The sequence below is a fragment of the Pseudorca crassidens genome, chromosome 4 (assembly GCF_039906515.1).
Source record: "Pseudorca crassidens isolate mPseCra1 chromosome 4, mPseCra1.hap1, whole genome shotgun sequence".
Classification (NCBI taxonomy): Eukaryota; Metazoa; Chordata; class Mammalia; order Artiodactyla; family Delphinidae; genus Pseudorca; species Pseudorca crassidens.
Window position 1 is genome coordinate 106,506,163 of NC_090299.1, and position 20,710 is coordinate 106,526,872.

General features: G+C 38.3%; 2 protein-coding genes across 4 annotated transcripts in view; one reads left to right on the forward strand and one right to left on the reverse strand.

Moving 5' to 3' along the window:
- The window catches only part of LOC137223796 (alpha-fetoprotein-like), a 38,817-nt gene extending 23,600 nt beyond the window's left edge, over positions 1-15,217 (forward strand). The window contains exons 12-14 of the mRNA XM_067736256.1: positions 562-788; positions 7,400-7,532; positions 14,398-15,217. Of these exons, the coding sequence (XP_067592357.1) occupies positions 562-788; positions 7,400-7,532; positions 14,398-14,442 (405 nt within the window). The 3' untranslated portion in view covers positions 14,443-15,217. The remainder of the gene's footprint in view (positions 1-561; positions 789-7,399; positions 7,533-14,397) is intronic.
- A 1,267-nt stretch (positions 15,218-16,484) lies between these two features.
- Positions 16,485-20,710, reverse strand: part of RASSF6 (Ras association domain family member 6) — a 63,993-nt gene continuing 59,767 nt past the window's right edge. The window contains exons 9-10 of one of the 3 annotated variants that reach the window (XM_067736253.1): positions 20,638-20,686; positions 16,485-17,448 (exon numbers count right to left, since the gene is read on the reverse strand). In XM_067736253.1, the coding sequence (XP_067592354.1) occupies positions 17,431-17,448; positions 20,638-20,686 (67 nt within the window). In that variant the 3' untranslated portion in view covers positions 16,485-17,430. Of the gene's footprint in view, positions 20,687-20,710 lie in introns of all 3 variants that reach the window. The other 2 variants (XM_067736252.1, XM_067736254.1) reach the window with 2 other exon arrangements.

The following is a 20,710-nucleotide window of genomic DNA, read 5'->3' on the forward strand; positions in this document are numbered from 1 at the left end:
GCAAGGTGACTGTTCTAGAAGGAGACAAGAAAATGGAAGGAGACAACTGAAATAAGATCCAGGGATTCCTTTCACCATTCATTTATTCACTTTTTCATTAATTCGACAAGTGTTTATAGGTGATTTATCATATACCAAGTTCTGTGGTAGTTACAGATGTCCAGTTATAAAACACAGAAACACATTGGATTTGAGCTTTTTTAGAAGTGCATTCATCAGTCTTGCATCTGGGTCAAATTAGCAGTCATGTTGACCTGAGACTTGATTTGAATTTGATGGAGCATAAGAAACTCCTGCCTCAAGTCAACACTGGTCTATAAACTGCACACTGAGGAGGAATTGGGAGGTCGGGTCCAAGGGAACTGACCTTTGAGGATGACAGGAAGAGGGAGGACAAGGCTGAGAACCAGGTTTCACCTGACACTCTTGCTCTTTCCCAGACAGTGAAATCCAGGCCAAATTAGCAGGAAACTAGAATTTGAGAATATTTTTCTATGGATAAAAAAAAATATTAATGACCACAAACCTTATGGCTCTTATTTTAATTCTTTTCTGGGGAAGGCAAAGCTAATTCTTGGAGCTTTATGCAGAAGACACGAGGCAGAGCCTATCAATGCTGGTGTGGGTCACTGCTGTGATGACTCGTATGCCTTCAGGAAGCCTTGCTTTGATGATCTGCAAGTAGATGGAACTTACATTTCTCCACATTTATCCTGTGACCAAGTCGTCAACCTTAATGAGGACTTGTGCAGAGCTCAGGAGGAGGAATTACAAACCGAAAAGCAAAAGTAAGGATCTTTGTTTATATGTATATATACATGCTGGTTACCCTGAATCAACACAATGCATCAAAAAGCCCTCCACCTCCTGGCAGTGGGGCAGTTCCCCTTTAGTGCCCACCCACTCCTCCCACCCTCCTCACGTGCCCCTGATCCTGTCCTCAGGAGAGAGCGGGTCCTGGTCCTCATAGTTCCTTCTCCCCCCCGATCATTAGAAATGGTTGGTAGCTTACTTCTAATTAATTTATTTACTCTAAGACTTGCTCTTGGAGAGTCTAAATATTATTAGTCCAACAATATCATCTTGCCAAATGAGGCAAAGTTTTTGTTGCCTTGGGGATAAACACATTCCCGTGGTCAGCAAGCGCAAGGTTGTCACTTATTCTGTTTTATCACAGTACTTAAAATTCATAAGCCAACTGACCCTTCAGGTCCTTTCTTCAGTTCCCAAGGTGAGCTGATCACAAACTAGACTGTAAAGCTTTCCAGTAAGCATCCAAAAACCACTGTAACACTTAGTTAGCCATTATTTCTTTAGCACAGGCTGATGTGAGAAGATAATACTTTATTTTTAGAGTTCGGGCTTTGCTTTCTCTTGAGGAAATTCTCTGGCATAGATAGGCACCCTTTATGTATGTCATCTCACCAAATCCTTACCACAGATTTAGGAGGTAGATAATATTATTACCCCATTTTAATTGTGAGGAAACTGAGGCTAAGAAGGCAAGAAGAAGTGAGATCATGCAACAGGTAAATAAGTTGTTGAACTGGAATTTGTACCCAGGCTACCTGGCTCAAAGCACATATACTTAACTACCAACATGTAGCTGTTAGTGTGCCCTAATCAAGGGGTTATAATGCTGGTGATAATTTTTAATACTTGAAAATCTTCATGTAAGGGCTAGATGATGAACAGTGTGAAATATTAGGAAGCATCCGTGTTCTAGTGAATTCACTGTGTTTTCTGTATGGAGAAAGCAATAACACAGAGATAGCTAATGTAGAGATTTCTAGAATATTCTGGGAGGATACATATTGGGAGTCAAGGGCTGGGCTGGACAAAGCTCTCCAATTTCCTGGGAAGTGGTAGGGGTTCTCTCCATGGCTTTCACCCCTATATAGTTCTGACTGATCATCATAGCATAAGTCCACATACACACAAAAAAGAAAAAAAAAAAAAAGCGAAAGGGCTCCTGGAGGGGAAAGACAAAATTCAGCAGGATTATAAAGAGACGGCAGAAATGAGGTCATGGAATAAGACAGAGGAAATAAAGAGAATAGAAGTTCAAAGGAAAAGAATTTAAAATCCAATTAAGAAAAATACAGAGTTGAAATGTTAAGACTTAAGATAGTATATGAAGACTAGAATGTGCTTTAAATGAAAGGGTGAATAAATGTAATGAAGATAAAAGATTAATATCATTGAAATGAAAAGCTGGAAACAACTTGATGGTGTTGAGGATTAAAAGTAGGATCTAATATTTTAAAAGGTAAATTAAAAAATTTAAAACTAAAGGAATGAATAGAATTAGGGGAAATGTTTTAAAACAGCAGTTACGTTGATAGGTAGAGAGATCCGGGGGGTGGGCTGGGTGGGTGCGAGGAAGTGGACAGGAGAGATAAACCCACTGCAAGCAGATCACAGGTATGTGGCAAGTCATTGTAAGGGAGGGGGGCCTAGCTTCCAAATGGCACAGAGTCCCCAGTTGTAGAAAAGGCAGCCTTCATATCTGGAGTGTCAAGGGGAGGTACCACGACATGCTGATACCTCTGCTCCAAATCTCATTCCCAGACCTGCATTCTCATAATGGGACCCTTTTTTCCCCTTACCTATCCCAGTACAGTGAAAGTGTTTCTCCTTGTTTGTTTATTTATTGTAGTATAATTGTTTTACAGGGTTGTGTTAGTTTCTGTTGTACAATGAAGTGAATCAGCTGTATGTATACCTATATCCCCTCCCTCTTGGACCTCCCTCCCACCTCCACCCCCCCATCCCACCCATCTAGGTCGTCACAGAGCACAGAGCTGAGCTCCCTGTGCTTTAAGGTAAGCAGCTGCCACCTGATCTGGAAGCTCAGCGGTCATACAAGTGTTCCCTCTACTGGTGCCTCTGGAGACGTGCATCCAGAAACCAGCTGACCCAGCAGGATAGAGGAGAGAGCAGAATAGTTGGGTGTGTCTGAGGCATAGGTGAGAGAGGGGAGAGGAACTTTTGGGGCTGAGACTAGAGGGGTTGGGAGGGTTCAAACCATGAAGACAATTGGAATTCCAGAGCTTGTGAGGAAGGAGAAGAAGGGTACATATGAAGGAGCCTTCCTACATCCTCCACTAGGTTTCTCTATTATTGTTAAATCTACAGCTCAGACCCTCAGGGAAATTATAAAACTGCTCATCAATTATTTGCTGAGTGAATAAATGAATAAGTAGGTGAGAAGCTGTGACAATGTACCATTTATTGTGGGAGTCAGGGAGAAGGGAGACTGTGGTTGGAAGCAACCAATAATTTGAAACGAAAGTTGCAAGTTGTGCTATTACTATAATTATTGATTATCATTGCCATAATTTGATGAAATAATTATTCATATTATCTTTGCCACTATTTATTAAGTGCCTTTAGTATGCCAATTACTGTACTCAGCTCTTTAATATAGTATTATTTTTGGTCCTCACAAAAACCTTGCAATGTAGGTGTTCAAATTCTCATTTTATAGAGTAGGGTCAGAGAAGTATCTTACCCATCGTCACACAGACTAGTGAGTGGAGGACCTAACTTGAGCCAAAGTAAGTTTGACTGCAAAGTTTGTGCACTTTTTATGACATTGGAAGGAAAAAGAAGTCCAGATTTTGCATGAACTCACAGTAAAACCAGTGCCCCTCCTATACCAGCTTTGGCCACTTGGGGTGCTGAATCCCCTAGGCCAGACCATAGAAGCCCCAGTGGGTGCTGGGAAATGTGGTAATCTCACTGTGTAGGTACTCATGATGCTTAGTTTCTGTAACATGGGACTGAAGCTGTCCTATGCTTTTATGGGTTGGGTAGTGAATTTCAGCATCATGAACAACATTGTTATCTGGGGGGGAATATTTTCTGAGGCAAAAACCACCAAAATTCCAATGGGAAATAGCCTGTATTTCTCACTTTGAATAATTAATTTGTTAAAAACTGATAATTATTATTCAAAGATAGTATCAACTGTTTTGACCATACATCATACATAACCATACAGACTTGAATGATACAGAGACACAAACAAGCACAGTGTTTTCCTTCAAGTGGGATCAAGTTTAGGTCTAATTGGAAAATTGAATATGTACATATCTCAACTATAATAAAACATAATTTAAAAAAAGATCAAATATGTACAGAATGGTTGGATAGAAAAAAGAATGCTTATACTATTCTATTTCTTTGTAAAATGTTGATTTACTTTATTATTAAAGTAATACATAGTCTTTGCAGAAAATTTAGAAAATACAGAAAACAGAAGAAAAACATAATACTTTTATTCCAACACTGCAGAGATACCCATTATAAATATATGTATAGTGTAGGAATACATAATTCCATATCTGTACACAAGTGCACACTCCCACAATTGCCCTCTGTCCATCAGTCTATGGTTTGAATACATAATAATGCAAGTTTTGCACATTCTTACTACTACCTGCTTATACAGAATTTCAGTTTCAGCAATTATCCTCAGAATCCTCAGGGGAGAGCTTATTAAACTCCCCTTGCCTCTCCCACTCCGCAGGAATTCTCCAGGCATTCCTGCATCCTTGGCACCACTCCTGTGCCACTGGGAACAGTCATGCCCTCCAGGTACTGCTGTCTCCTGCTCAGCAGCAGACTGGATCCCTTTCAATTGATGACAAAGTTGCTTTATGTTTTGTTGTAAGGAAAAAATAATACCTCCCCCAAACCTCAGGATTGTACACGTTTAACAGGTGCTGTGGCAGTGCTGCCTGTGTCTTAACGGTGTGCAGGACTTTAATGAAAGCACTCTTACAGCCCCCTTTCAAAGAGTTATCCTGATTCCATATAACTCAGAAATGAGTGTAATGGAGGCCCAGCTGGGGAACCACTGAATTACTCCCGTCTTCCACTGACCAGACCTTTCTTAATGGGCGGAAGTCTGTGAGCCTGACTTCTTGTCTCAGGACGAGTTCTCGAAAGTAGTTCTCAATCCTCATGCCTTCTGGAAGGGAGGCTCACCTCACTGGCTTGTTATATATATATATGCCCAGATCTATATTATTCCCAAGGAGTTGAAACTAGTGTTACAAATGCAAAGTGGAGATGGCATAGAGCCTTATTAAGGAGGTGACAGAGAGCATTACACGAGGTAACATTTATAAATTTTCGGCACATTGTCTGAAACAGAACAAATATCAAGATACTCAAAAGATGTTGGCTGTTGTCATCATTTTTAATGTAGCTTTAAAAATGATAATGTGTGCAGTTTTGTCACTGATTATTCTTCAAAACAGCATTTTAATGGCTTTTTAATATTCCAGTATATGGGTACAATAATGAACTTAACCAGTCCCTGTTTCTGGGCATGAAAATTGTTTTCAGTTTCTAAGTATCATAAATTGTGACAATGAATATTTTTGTACATATGTCTTTGTCCCCTCTCTGATTTTTTTCTAAATTCCCAGGTCTTAGGATTAGGGGCAAACATGGAGTTAATTAAAATCTCCTAGCTTCTATTGACTGTGTCTTACTGGTGCTTAGAGGATGCAGTGATTACATGCTTCTCAAACCCACCTCATCACTGTAGCAGTTCCCGAAAAGAAAATTGGCTTGTGCTTCCTTATCTTCAGTCATGCTGCTGTTTCAGCTCTGTCTATCCTCAAGGCTGGGGGCTGGGGGGAGGCTGGGAGAGGGTTGAGCTGAAATGGGAAGTTCAGAGGCATGTGCAGGGCGCTACCAAGTGAAGCTAAATATCTGATTGCTTAGATGGTGTCAGCACGCTACGGCCATCTGGCCAGGGCTGTTTCTGTAGGTCCAGGCATCGCCTGAGCAAGCTAAGACTGGGAGCTGCAGAGTGCCGCGTCTGCCTCGCCTCTGTCCCCGGCTTCGCTCCTGCCTTCCCCGCCTGGGACCGAGCTCGCTCTGCCCAGTGCCTGCGCTGGTGCCACGTGCATGGTGGGGACTTCACTGTTGACGACTGCCGGACAGCAGAGGGGTGGGTGGCATCTCAGTCCAGGAGTCAAGCGACTCAGAGAGTCACCTTGCCTTGGGCCGGCTGCCCGCGCTGAGAGCGGGGTGCAGGGAGAAGAAAAGGGCGTGTCACTGGGGCACAGAGTGAGACAAGCGGCGCGCGCCCCCTTCTCCACCGCTGGTCCCTCTTCACCATCATTTCCAGCTGATGGCAACTGGCACAAACTGTGTCCGCCAGCCACTTGGGGCAGCCCACCCCAGGGGTGGGGCGGGCCTGGAGTTCTCTGTCTTGTGATATAAGTACTTATATAATATCCTCAATTTTGCCTCTTGGCTGAAAAAGGCTAAAATATTTGCCGGACCCTTGGGTTAGAGTGTCATAGGAATAGCTACTTAAAGCTTTGAGATATTTTCTTTTATACCTATTCAAGTACAAATAAGGCCACTAGGTATTATCAATGTGAATTTGAAAATGAAGAGTAAATGAAGGTTTTTGAGTAAGCAATAAAATATGGATTAATGTACATTTCCCCTACCCTTCATGCTTGTTTTCTTTGTAGTTAAATCTCTCTTGACCAATAAAGAAAAAAAAAAAAAAAGGACAACATTGGAAGATTTGGGATACACTTTATTTTTTTATTTTTATTTTTTTGCGGTACGCGGGCCTCTCACTGTTGTGGCCTCTCCCGTTGCGGAGCACAGGCTCCGGACGCGCAGGCTCAGCAGCCATAGCTCACGGGCCCAGCCGCTCCGCGGCATGTGGGATCTTCCCGGACCGGGGCACGAACCCGTGTCCCCTGCATCGGCAGGCGGACTCTCAACCACTGCACCACCAGAGAAGCCCGATACTACTTTATTAAACAGAGAGACAGAAACCAGGTTATAATTTTAAACATTCTAAGTGGTTGAAACACCGATGTTTATATAGTTGTGGGGAAACTCATTCTGTGAGGGAAATCTGAGATGATTGTCAAACTACTGAAGTTTCAAATTAGTGTATTGGTTTTATTATTAGTAACATATAAGGGGGCCTCAACTTTCAGGTGTGTTATACTTGTAATATTTATTGGGAAGTTAGTTGTATAGAATAAATGTTGTTCATAACAAAATATTATAGGAAAGCTAATTTATTGTATAACCTATTTACCACCCAATGTAATAAAAATAGAAAATAATATTTACCCTAGTAATAATTACATAAAGGTAATTAAATTTAATATAATAGTTATATCGATGAGATGTGCTTGAAGAAAAATATGTTGAATAAATGATGGAGATGGATACTGTGAAAACTATGAAGACATCAGGGCATTTTCAGGGCCTGTATACTTAAGAGTGAGAGCTATGCAAAGGCATGGGTGGTGTGCAGCTTTAAATAAGTAAGGCAGGTTTGCAAGCTGGCCTTCTAGAACTCAGGGAGTGATTTTATTTTTGCCACTCATTTCTTATTCAGACTTCTCAGCAACCTTGTGAAGCAGGAACCATATGCAGCAGAGATGCAGTTCCAATCAGTTATTGTGGATTTTGCTCACCTGGTGGAGATGTGCTGTCAAGCAGAGAAAAGTGAAATGTGTCTCCAAGAAGAGGTATCTCTGTTTCCTTGTCTATTCTCTTAGCACTCTTAGGGTACAGTTTAAAAAAAAAAAATCCTTTCTCCATGCCAATCATGAATGGATTAGGAGAAAATCACAATTTAAGTGGATCGGTGTAATTGACTATATTTGGGTTTAAGATATGTTAATATTTGTGTTCATTTGAGGGAACTAGGCATGTTAGACGTGAATAAAGATAAATACAAAGTTATGACACCAGATGAACTGAGATGTTTAGGACTGAGGGTGGGAGGAAGAAGGATGAGTTGAAGACTTTCTCATTATAGAGAAATGGTGTCCTTGGAAATATAGAGCAAACTGTAGCTTCGTTCTAGAAATTTCTGGGGGCATAATCAGGAAGAGTCACCAAATGTAGTTTGGGGCTTAACTAGGAAACCGGTTTAGGTGGAAAGGATTGCATTTTCTCAGTGGCAGATCATTAGAACAGGGGGTTGAAGAATAGAGAGAGAAAAGAACAGTGACCAGAAAAAAGTGTCTCTTTGTGCATACACACCAAACTGAGTACCAGGAGACTGTTTTGTGTAACTAATCTAATTGCATACAGTTAACAAGCAAATGACTTTTCATAAGATGGTAACATTGTATGACTTAAATTTCTAAGAATATCATGGTAATCCTACCATCCCTGTGTGGCATAGAAAATTCATGTGAATTCATGGAGGGGACCTGGGATGGACCGTTCTCCTGGGGACATGACTTGAGAAACAGAAACTAGGATATAGTAGGTAATAGTATCCGAGTAGAAGAATGCAAACGTGTGATTCAAAAAATAAAATATAATATAGCAGGCTTTACAGTCAAAACAGGCTGTGGCTAATTAGTCCTAGTTAGGACTAGGTTTAGCAGTGGCCCAGGGAAACGTTTTCACAGGTAACAATTTTCATGAATGCCTCAATTACCTTCAGTGGCTCTTTTCTACTTTTTCACCTAAACTGTACATGTGCTTATGTTAAAAGTCATATATCTATGGTGTAGTCAAAGGTAGGCCAACTACAGCCCTCTGGCTAACTCAGCTCCACTCCCTGTTTATGTAAACAAGGTTGCGTTGGCACACAGCCTTGCCCATTTATTTACGTGTTGTCTATGGCCACTTTCTACAACAGCAGAATTGAGTAGTTGTAAGACTGAGTAGTTGTGACAAGACTGAATGAACTGCAAAGCTCCAAATATTATCTGGCTGTTCACAAAAAAATGTTGCTGACTCCCAGACCAGCTGATACACAAAATGAATATAGTCACAAGTGCCCATTTATTTACTTTAAAGCCCTTTCACTTTTTTGTAAAACATTCAGAAAACAGATCTCTACCTGAGTAACAACCCCATATCCACACAGATAAACACTTTTGCAGAAGGGCCTGTGCCTAAAAATTCCCAAAGGAATTTTCTTGAAGTGTTCTTGCTCGTGAGCGTGAATGCTTCTTGCTCGAACTATTTCATCAACAGCATGATAGGAAGATTTCTGTGTGCTTTTTTCCCCCCCACTTTTTGTCTGACAGCGCTCTTCAACTTAATGGTTGAAAAGCCCAAACTTTTCCCCTTCCCTCCCCTTCCCTCTCTGCTTTCTTTTAGGATTTCTCCACAAATTAAAGGAGAAAATAGGGGCTATCTGAAGAATATATCATGTTAATTAAAATTTGCTAGATGAACTTCTTCAGATAGAAATGATTATTATATGTAATTCTGCACCATCTATAAAGTTTGACCAAATATATCTCCGTATGATTATTTTAAGGAGGTGATTCTGAAATATTCGTGTGCATCAGAGTTACTTGGAGGGCTTGTTAAAACAAAATCAATATTTTCCATCCCCAGCATTCCTGATTTAATAGAGCTAGGGTGGGGTCTGATTATTTGCATTTCTAACAAGTTCCCAGGTGCTACTGATGCTGCTGGTTTGGTGACCACTTTCCTAAGGTGAAAGTAAATAATCATAAACTGTTTCCTCCCTCCCTTCCCAATATTTTTATATATCTAACTTACTGAGAAGTTGGAACCAAGGACAGTAACAAAAATAATAAAACAATTGAAAAATAACCTATTTATGAAAGGAAGTGAAAGATTTTGGGGACATTAAATACAAAGGTAAGACTGGAATATAAAAGCAATAACCTTATATGAATAGGCTTAGCAAAAAATATAGGAATATATGATCGAAATATTTTGGAATCTTATCATCAAGAATTTCAGTGAGTCTTTGTGCCTCTATGTTTGTGGAAGAGATCTAGGTTTGACTGTAATGCAAAGGAATAATACCTAGTGGCTTTGGGGGTCTCCATGGAACCAAAATCCCAGAAGTGAAGAGGCTTAGCCAATTAAGCAGGCTGTAGATGTTCCAAGTTAGACTAACTGCTCCAGGGACCTACATGCATTTTCTTTGTTTTCTTTTCTGAGATTAGAATAGTCAATTATGTGAATCTGTTCTGCCTGTTAAAAGAGAAAGTGGGCAGGTTTGAAGACTGCCTTTCTAGCTGTGGCTAGTGGGAGGGTAAAACATTTTTAGACAAGATGAAAGACATATTTTGAGAAGTAAACCAGAATGCAGGAAAATTCTAAGGAGAAAAAAGGGAACCAAAATTAATGTTGGAATGTTGGTAAGAATAAGAATGAAACAAAAAGAAGGAATAAAATAAGAAACTCAGCCATACAAGGTGAATTTGGATCTTCCAAAGAAAAGGAATTTCATATTTCATGAAATAATGATGTGAATTGTAGACTTCAGCAGTTTTAAGGAGAAAACTACCCAGAAATTCTCTCCTCCAGGTCAGTGGGGAATGATAATTGTAGCCTGAGATACTCATCTGTCACCCAACAGAATATAACATAGAAGAAAGTTAACGAGAAATAGCAGGAATTTGGGCAGGTTGCAATGATGGTTTGAAAATAATACATGAAATTTAACAATAAAAAAAGCAAAGTTCTGCTTTTAGTTGTAACTCAACACAAGTTCATGTGGAAAGACTTGCTGGTTTAAGTGGCCTATGCTTACAACTTGATGGGTCTACTATCAAAGCTACTGCAATCCTGGGATGCATTTCTGGAGAAAAAACAAGGATCAGATTAAGCAATGTGATATCGTAACCACATGGATCAGGTCACTCTGGGATACTGTATTTAGTTTCTTATGATACATTACACAAGTTTTGAAAATTACATAAGTAATACACGAACATGGCAAGAGTTCAGACAGAAGAGCAGGGTACATTTCCCATTCCCAAAAGGTAAGCAATTTAAGTTTTCACTTTTAGTATTCCTAGTGATTACCATTATTACTTTAATAGTTTTTTAAAATACTGCTGTCACTTAAAGAATATAGTATACTTACACTAATTTCGACAATACTACCAGTAGACTCTCAATTTTTTATTTTAGGTAAAGTATTTTTGTAGTTTTAGCTCTTTTATCGGTTATACTCTATTTCTTGGTCCTTCGACTTCAATCAGCATCTAGTGATTTTCCAAAACATAATTAACATGTCTAAACTTCTTTTGATTTCTTTGCCAGCTTTCCTTTTTAAAGCTATACCATTACTTCCACACTGTCTAGGTTTATTCATCCTGCTTTGTAAATGTAAGGTTTATATGCTTTGTCAATAGGTTGATCCCAAAACTGGAAGCCATTAAATAGTGTTCAATAGTGTGTTTAACTGTAATATTATTTACAGCCGTACAATGAATGGATTGACCAATAGTTCAATGACTTATCGTGGATCACTTAAAAAGTGTCAAGATTAAATGAAGTCTTTTTTCTTACTATCAACTGCAGAAAATATGCCACATTTATTTAGCTTTACATATCTGGACTATGATTTCCTAGTACATCCTTCTTTTTTGAGAGTTTCTAATTACCATTCTTTTTCCATGTTGACAAATAAAGCATCTACTTTCATCACACCACTAAAATATGTCACACTGCTAAATTATATCAGGTTCTTAATCATACAGTTTTTGTAATAGAATATTCTGTCATCTTAAAGTTTGATAAGATTTGAAACTTAAAGTTTGATAACATTTGAAAAGTCCTCTGACTTAATCTTTCAGTTTGGATTTAGTTATTTCTGGGACTGATTTATGGCTGTCCACTAAGAGTTTCTTTTTAAGTGTAACTCTGGGTAAAATTGACTATTTCTAACATCCCATTTTGTGTTTTTTTCTTGGATTCTTTTAAGTTTTTTTGGGCTACATTCTTAAGTTAGGTATGTATGTATGTATTTTTTCAGAATGGGCACCCGGGTGATAAACTTTAGGGACCCTTGCATATTTAAATATTATTTCACCCATATATTTACACAGTTATATTTTAAGCTGGTATGTTAGTTGGGGTTCTTTAGTTGTAAATAATAGGATCAAATTCTGGCTAACCTAAGTAAAAATTAGTATATTGAAAGGATAGTAGTGACTTCAGGAATCTTTAGGAAGTTTAAAAAAATGGGCTGAGCAGGAGATAAGAACCAAAGCAGCTCAGAAATCAATGACTTTCTGGTCTTTTACTGCTGGTACTTCTTTAATGTTACTATTCTGAGCTTCTATCTCTGCATTTTTATATGTTGATTAATATCACACCAATGACTATTTTTCAGAAGTTCATTATAGCTCTTACATTGATGGTGTTTTTTTTGTTTCTTTTTAGCATCAGTAGGCTTTATTCTTTCCGGTATATTGTTACTCTTATTGAATTGGGATTTCAAAAGAGATGAGAGGTGACCCATTTTAAAAGGATCTTGGCAAGCTGTTATGTCCAGCAGTATCTAGAATGTAAAAAGGTTTGAAAAGCATGTCACAGGATTTGGAGAAATAGACTAGTATTTTATTCCAAAGTCTTCAGTTGTTATGTCCAGCAGTATCTAGAATGTAAAAAGGTTTGAAAAGCATGTCACAGGATTTGGAGAAATAGACTAGTGATGATTATTCCAAAGTCTTCAGATGGATGACAGGTTAGCAGTCTCCCATACAGACAACGTACAGGCTGGAAGAAGATATTTGCAAACAATGCTACTGACAAGGGATTAATTTCCAAAACATACAAACAGCTCATACAGCTTAATACCAAGAAACCAAACAATCCAATCAAAAAATGGGCAGAAGACCTAAATAGACATTTCTCCAAAGAGGACATACAGATGGCCAACAGGCACATGAAAAGATGCTCAATATCACTAATCATTAGAGAAATGCAAATCAAAACTACAATGAGGTATCACCTCATACCAGTCAGAATGGCCGTCATTAAAAGGTCTACAAATAATAAATGCTGGAGAGGGTATGGAGAAAAGGGAACCCTCCTACACTGTTGGTGGGAATGTAAATTGGTGCAGCCACCATGGAGAACTGTATGGAGGTTCCTTAAAAAACTAAAAATAGAGCTACTAATATGATCCAGCAATCCTGCTTCTGAGCATATATCCAGAAAAGACGAAAACTCTAATTCAAAAAGATACATGCACTCCAATGTTCATAGCAGCACTATTTACAATAGTCAAGACATGGAAGCAACCTAAATGTCCATCGGCAGATGAATGGATAAAGATGATGTGATATACATACACAATGGAATATTACTCAGCCATAAAAAAGAGTGAAGTAATGCCATTTGCAGCAACATGGATGGACCTAGAGATAATCATACTAAGTGAAGTAAGTCAGACAGAAAGACAAATACCATATGATACAACTTCTATGTGGAATCTAAAAAATGATATAAATGAACTTATTTCCAAAACAGAAATAGACTCACAGACATAGAAAACAAACTTAATGGTTACCAGAGGGGATGGCGTGGGTGGGGGGGCGATAAATTAGGAGTTTGAGATTAACATATACACACTACTGTGTATGAAATAAACAACGAGGATCTACCATATAGCACAGGGAACTATATTCAATGCCTTGTAATAACCTATAATGGAAAAGAATCTGAAAAAGAATAGATGTATATACTCGAATCACTTTGCTGTACACCTGAATCTAATACAACATTGTAAATTAACTATTCAATTTTAAAACATGAATTAAAAAAAGGAAATAAATTAACATTCAAACAAAACAAAACAAAAATAGTCATGGGTCACTGTGGCAGTAAGGATACATAAATTCCAGAGGTATTTTTATAAACAAGCCTAAATAGATTTTAATCTTTCTAGACAATTTAGGTGTGGTACTGTTTGAAGGTGGGAAGAAGAACTGAATTACTAGACTTCTAACCATTTTCTACAGGGTCCTAGAGACTCTTCGGAGTGTGAGTCATCAGATGTGTGTGTGTTCATACCTTAGCAGTGGAGTTCTAGGGGTCCCATTTCCACTAAGCTAAAGATTTCACTTTTATCTACTTGGGCTTCCACAAATGATTTTTATTTGAATAAGGACTATACAGGTACAAATTGGGGAAAACTTTTGGACTTAATATCAAGGTCTACACCAGTACAGATGAAGGGAGTAGAGATAATCTGATCAATTTTAGTGGTTTTGTTCCTCTTGAATTTCTATACCTGGATATGCAGTGATTTAGCATGGGATTACCCTAGAGCTGTTTTAAAATGCAGCGAGAAGCTGACGTTGATTGTTCATTCTTACCCTGCAAAAGAGTGCCATATTTTTGTGAGGAGGAAGCAAATTTTTATTTATTCTAAATCTGGGGTCCTGAAAGTGGATGAGGCATTGCAGTTAATTAGGTCCTTAAGCTAAGGGACTAGGCCTGTGAGAAATTCTGAGACCTTGAGAGGCAGGCTTATTAGAACCCATCTCAGGCATGCAAAAGGGAAGTCTTAAAGATTTTCTGTCTGGGGATCAGAGCTGCTTAGCTGTTTTCTCTTTCTCACAGATGTGCTTATTTGCTTTTTTTTAGGGGTCCAAACTGATCAAAAAGTGCCAGTCTCTTTTGGGAGGCTAAATGATTCCAGCATATGTCAATGTACAATCTTTGCTGAGAACTGCTTTTTGTTTTTCATGAATAATGAAATGCATGTCTAATATTCAAAAGAAGAATCAACATCATTTTTCAGCTACTAGCAATGTTACTCAGGAACATTAACTAGTCTACACTACATCTCTCCTTTCCTACTCAGCAGAGAAATCTACTTATTGTAACTCTCCTACAACCCACTTCCATCCCTTCTCTCTCCCCATAAGCTTTCTATTTCTCAGAAGCAGCAACAGAAATATGAAACCAAGGGGCCTTTCAAAACCTCAGGTGGATGTAATGAGCTTCCACATTGAACTGGGACCTGGCTGCTGGGTTTCTGGAGTGAAAAAGACCCCAAGTGCCATTTGCGGTTTCTATCTGTACCACTACTGAAAATGATTATTGATGAACTGAATGAAATGTGTTTTACAATAAAGGTACTTACATGACTGTATTCCCTTTCATCTTTACCCGAGATATGTGATGTTGACATTGTCACCAAGGGGTCCTAACATATTTATATTCACTTGAGCTTTCAGTGATGATTTGTAATAGTAGTCTTTTCCCTGGAAATCCCGGCATAAAAGACATAAAGAACTTATCATTTCGACTTAGTTTTGCGTGTGTAATGAAGTAAAAATAAGCAGTGATATTTTAGTGCTTACTAAATAAGTGATTTTGGTTAGAGAAAATGTTTAATTCTCATTATAGTGCTCTTGATTTCAGTTTTTCCTTACCCCAGTAATTTCAGCATGTTCATATATACTAGCAAATTAAATTCAATAAACATTTAAGTATCTATTGTATGCAATACACTGTGCTAGGTGTTGCAGGGAATAATATGAATATGATATGGCCAGATCACTAAAGAATTTAAACAAGATATAAACACATAAGGAATTATAATAATGGGCAGATTTCATGTTTCCAGTGTCACAAGAGCAGAGCTAACTAATGTGGAACCCAGGAGTTTGAGATCACACAGAGCCACAGAGACCAGGAAAGTTCATGGAAGGAGTGACCCTGGCCAACGACTAGAAAACAGGCATGTTTTAACAGATAGATGTGGAGAGTGTGAGCGCGAATGGTGAGTGATTCAGATGGGTGGGTTTTGAGACAAGAATAAAGTAGTTGTGGGCAGTAAGACTTAGTGAAAGCCTAGGCTACAGTGTTGGGTGAGGACATATTATAGTTTAGCTATAACAATAGCTAATATTTATCACACACTTCTTATGTGCAACGTGTCAGCCTTTAAATATATTATTCCTATAACTCCTACAACTGTATAATGAAGTAGGTACTATTATTTCTATATCACAAATGAAGACAGAGAGATGCCACTTGAGGGTGTGTAATTAGGGTGAGGCCATATATTCCAGTGGTTAAGAGTGTGGGTCCTGGAGCCATAAGTTCAAATCCTACCTCAGTCTTCTACTAAAGAGCTTAGCAAATCTCCCAACCTCTCCATGGCTTACTTTCTTCATCTTTAAAATCAGGTTGAAAGATTAATTTCCTCACAGGAGTGTAATGGATGTTAAATGAGTTGATCTATGTAAGGCAAATGCTAAGTGTGGTTAGTTTCAACAATATAAAATTGCTGCTTTTGTAGGCCAAATATGGACAATTTCAAATGTCTCAGTCTAATAGTTCAGCTGTTATTTAGAAGAAAATTGGATGCTGTTGAGGGTTTTGCCCTCTTGAATTGCATCCTATTCCTTTCCTTTCACATGTAGATATCTCAATATAATAAATACATCTGCCATCTTTTCCACCTCATCCACTGCCTTGCAAATGGATTTCTTCAGTTCTTGAAGCCAAGCTGAACAACCCTAAACAAAATTCCATAGTAACACTGCCTAACTGTATATTTCATACTGCCAAGAGATGATAAAATACACCACGATATTAGGGAAAACTATATAGAAAAGTTTCGATATGTTTTTAGCTACTAGATCAGATTTGTGAAAAAGGAGGCATATATACAGGGGACTTAAAAAATATTTTAGACAATTTATTCACTCATTCTTTTATTCATTCATTAATTCATTCAGTCCTTTATTCAACTGATTTTTATTGAGCACATCCAATACACAGGACACCATATTAAGTACAACAAAGTATACAAAGATGAATGTGACAGGTCCTCTACCATTAATAAGTATAACATTATCTAGAACTGAATTTGAACTAATATGTAACTGGTAGTGAAATATTTGGACCACCTAAAACAAGGATGAACGGTTTTGTGACAAAAGTTTATATTCTTGTATTATGTCAAGATGACTCTGAAGTGAACAGATTTTTGTCTCAGAAATTATATGTTATCTATTGTGATGTAACAAATTATCCTAAATCATAGCAGCATACTACAACAAACATTTCGTACCTCACACATTTTCTGAGGATCAGGAATCCAGGAGTGGTTTAGCTGGGATTTTTGGCTCAGGTCTCTCATGAGGTTGTAGTCAAGCTGTTTGCCAGGGCTGCAGTCGTTGAAGGCTTAACTGGGGCTGGCCGATGGCGCACTCCCACGGCTGTGGGCTGTGGACAGGGTGCCTCAGTTCCTTGTTGGCTTTTGGGCTTTTGGAAGAAGGTCTCAGTTCCTGTTATATAGGCCTTTCCCTAGGGCTACTCTGGATGTGGCAGTTGGCTCCCCCCAGAGTCAGCAATCCAAGAGAACAAGCAAGGAGGACACCACAGTGCCTTTTATGACCTAGTCTCCAAAGCCACACCCTGGCACTTCTGCTTTCCTCTGTTCCTTAGAAGTGAGTTACTAAGTCCAGCCCATTGGCAAGGTGAGGAAGATTAGGCTCCATATCTTGAGAGGAGGAGTATCAAAGACTTCATACATATATTTTAAAACTACCACGGTAGTGATGTTAACATCTCACTTGCATAATTTATTTGAATTTTTTTGCATCTAGTAGAACTCTGTGCTTGCATGTACTTGCTACTCTTTTGTTGGCAACTTTTTAATCATAAATTTTCTATTTCCTAAATAGAAAAAGCAATATATGTTCATTACAGATTATTTAACAAGTGTAGAAAAATATGAAAAACATGAATCACCCATACATAATTCTACAAACCAGACATAACCACATTTAACATGTTTTTGGTTTGTAGTGTTTATGTACAAATAATATACATACATATATAAACATATATCTATATATCTTATGGATAATAAACTTTTGGATATTGTATCTATATTCTTGTCCAGATACATAAGGAGAATTTACTCTTATAATTAAAATTTATTAGAAAACAATTTAAGAGCTGCATAACATTCTGTAGGTAAATGTTTCTTTCCTTCCTTAATCGTTTTTCCTATTTTTGAACATTAGGCTATTTACTTCCTTTTATCACAATAAATAATAATCATCTTTACATAGTATCTTTGTATATATGATTATTTTCATATAAGATCCTACAAGTAGAATTATAGGATGAACTCATTACTAAATTGCTTTCAAGGAAAGTTATATTCATTTGTAATTCTACCAGTAGTTTAAGTGCCCATCTCATTGTAATTTGTTGAGTATTTAATATTATCATTTCTTAATCTTCTTTAATAGATGGATTTCACTTTTCTTTGCTTTGCATTTTGTTGACACGCCAGTTATTTTATTGCGTCTCTGCTCCAAATTCACTCTTTGCTGTTGTCTGTGAAAATGTACATGGGAGCCTTTCTATATGCTTCCTTTGCAGCTTACATGATGTCATGCTTTGTCAGTAGGGGGCACTGGAGAAACACTGTAGGAGGAAGTTGGTCTTTCCGGATTCTGGGAAGCTGACTTTCTTCCTTCACTGCTCTACCCAGAGTGGTTTCTTCAGTGCTAGTGGCCTGTAGGGTGCAGCTTTCTTTATCTTGTGTTCCTCCAACCCCTTTTGTAGCTTTTGATTTGGTTTGTGGTGGCACAGTCTGGAGGCCCAGTAGAGGCCTGTGTCCTAGCTCAGATCATTACTCTCCATACCTTCTCAACTTGGTGCATGCTCCCAGAGAGTGCCTTGTGGGGCTGATCATCTGGTAAGCCACTTGCCCCACCTTTGTCCCATGCAGCCTCAAAGATGCCACAGTCCAAGGCATACACAGAGTTGTACTAGGTTCCTGCAGAGATGGGCCCTGCAGCCCCCGCAGTCCTAGCAGCACTGGCAGCAGCGCCCCTGATTTTTTTGTGTGCCTACCCTTCAGCCTCAGCTTACCCCCAGACTTTGTTTCCTGCAGACCTCCAGACACCAACACTCTGTGATCTGGCTTTGTGCCTGCAGAGAAGCCCCAAGTCCCTCTGCTCACCTGTCTACCTGATCCACACTCCAGAGAGTTGTTCCTGATTGGCCTATGACTGTGGCCCTGCTGTGTCCTGTGCAACCAGAGGATGTCTCCCCTATCCACTGGGCTGCAACCACACCTTCTCCAATGAATTCTCAGCTCCTCTCTCCAAGCTTTTCCTTTGTGGGGTATTCTTCCTCAGCCTTAGGGTACACTTTGGAGTTCTCTTCACATTTTTATAGTTACTCTATCATCACAGCTAAGTTCTTTATATTAAATTTCCCCTGTTTAAATGACTGTGTGGTTTCTGTCTCCTGATTAGACACAGACTAATAATACAACTGATCACTATTAAGATACAACTTTTTTCACATACTTATTAGCCATTTGCATTTCCTCTTCTGCAATTTTACTTTTCAAGCCATATGTCTTATTTATTCTATCCAGGCATGGTATTTTTTAATGCATTTTGTAGACTTTCAATATATTAAAATGAATCTTTTGTCATGTTTATGGCAGATACTTGACACTACTTTAAATAAGTATACTGAATTTTAACCATTACATTCGCTTTACTTTTGTGAGATGAGATTTTCTTAATAACTGATAGATAATAGGATGAAGATGCAAGCCCATGTCTTATTCAATAAAGGAGATTTCCTAGGACTGAAAAGCTCACAGCACACTTTTACTTTCGTCTGGTTTAGGATTTGGTTACACTGAGAAGTAATATCTTTGTCTTAAACATGTTTCATATTTTGATAATTGATCTTCCAACTGGGTTTATTACATTCAACCTTATCCCATAGTGTGTGTAATATAATCAGTTTAATCCAATGCTTATGAGGAATGCAGATAGAAGTAGTAGTGGAATGGAAAAGAGCTGCATAAAACTCCCTTTTAATATAGAGTTCATAAATAAAATCATAGATGATACTTGTGGCATTCTCAGTGCTTTTTCAGATTGGTTAAGTGTACTTGATGGACCCTGAGTGTTGTTTTGTAGAATGAGTTGTCTTGGAGAAAAAGGGCAGAGCTCCAGATTTCCTGCCCAACTTCGACCTACCACAGCTTTGCATTATCTTCTATATTTATTCAGCAACAAATGGTTATCATGGGTCAAGTCTTAGCCTAGCCAACAAAATACACTAAATCTCTGTGATATGTTTGTTTGGAAAAATAAAGAAAACTAGTTCAATTGACAAAAGAAAAGCTTAAGAACACTTTTGAAAGTCATCTGTAGAACAGAAGGGAGGGGGGAAAAAGAAGGGCTCAGGTTGAGAAAATTACAATTTGGATTTCTTAACAGAGTCCATAATCTTTTCCATCCCAAAGGACAGATAGCTCTGATGTTATAGATAGCCCAAAGTCACGTATCCATAGAAGGATTGTCCTAAATTTTATGAAAAGGCTAGAGTTTAAGGAGCTGTGAAACACCATCACCATCAGATTCCTTGGTGGGGTAGCAATGTGCTGATTTTTTATTTTAAGAGCTGGCAGCTTTTACTTCTGAATCATTTCTGAGAGTCAGTTGATGAGAGTTCTCTTGACAGTTGAAGCTAAAATAAGTTTAAGCTGCATGGCATCTGAAGATGCCATTTAAATTCAAGTTCATTGAGCGTTTTACTATAAAAACTATTTGAAATACATAGTATCCGAGCTTATTCCAGTTACTGAAACTAAATTCAAGTTCCTTCAGTCCAACTGTGAACCTTACTTAACCTCTTCAGTTTAAAGAGAGACAAGCTTTTACCACATTCAATTTCCTACAGATTCAAGTTCACATATATTTGTATAAATGCAAGTATAGAATTTATGCACTCAAATAGTTGTAACACCCTTCTAAGTTTGTTGAAGTGTTTTAGCAATAGTGACCTGTATTGCTAAACTGTTGTCTCTGTTTTTATTACCTGTTTACTTCGGAGACATTTCAGTATGATAGCCTTTTCTGTACTGAATCTGAAATAAGGAGAAAAAGAGTAT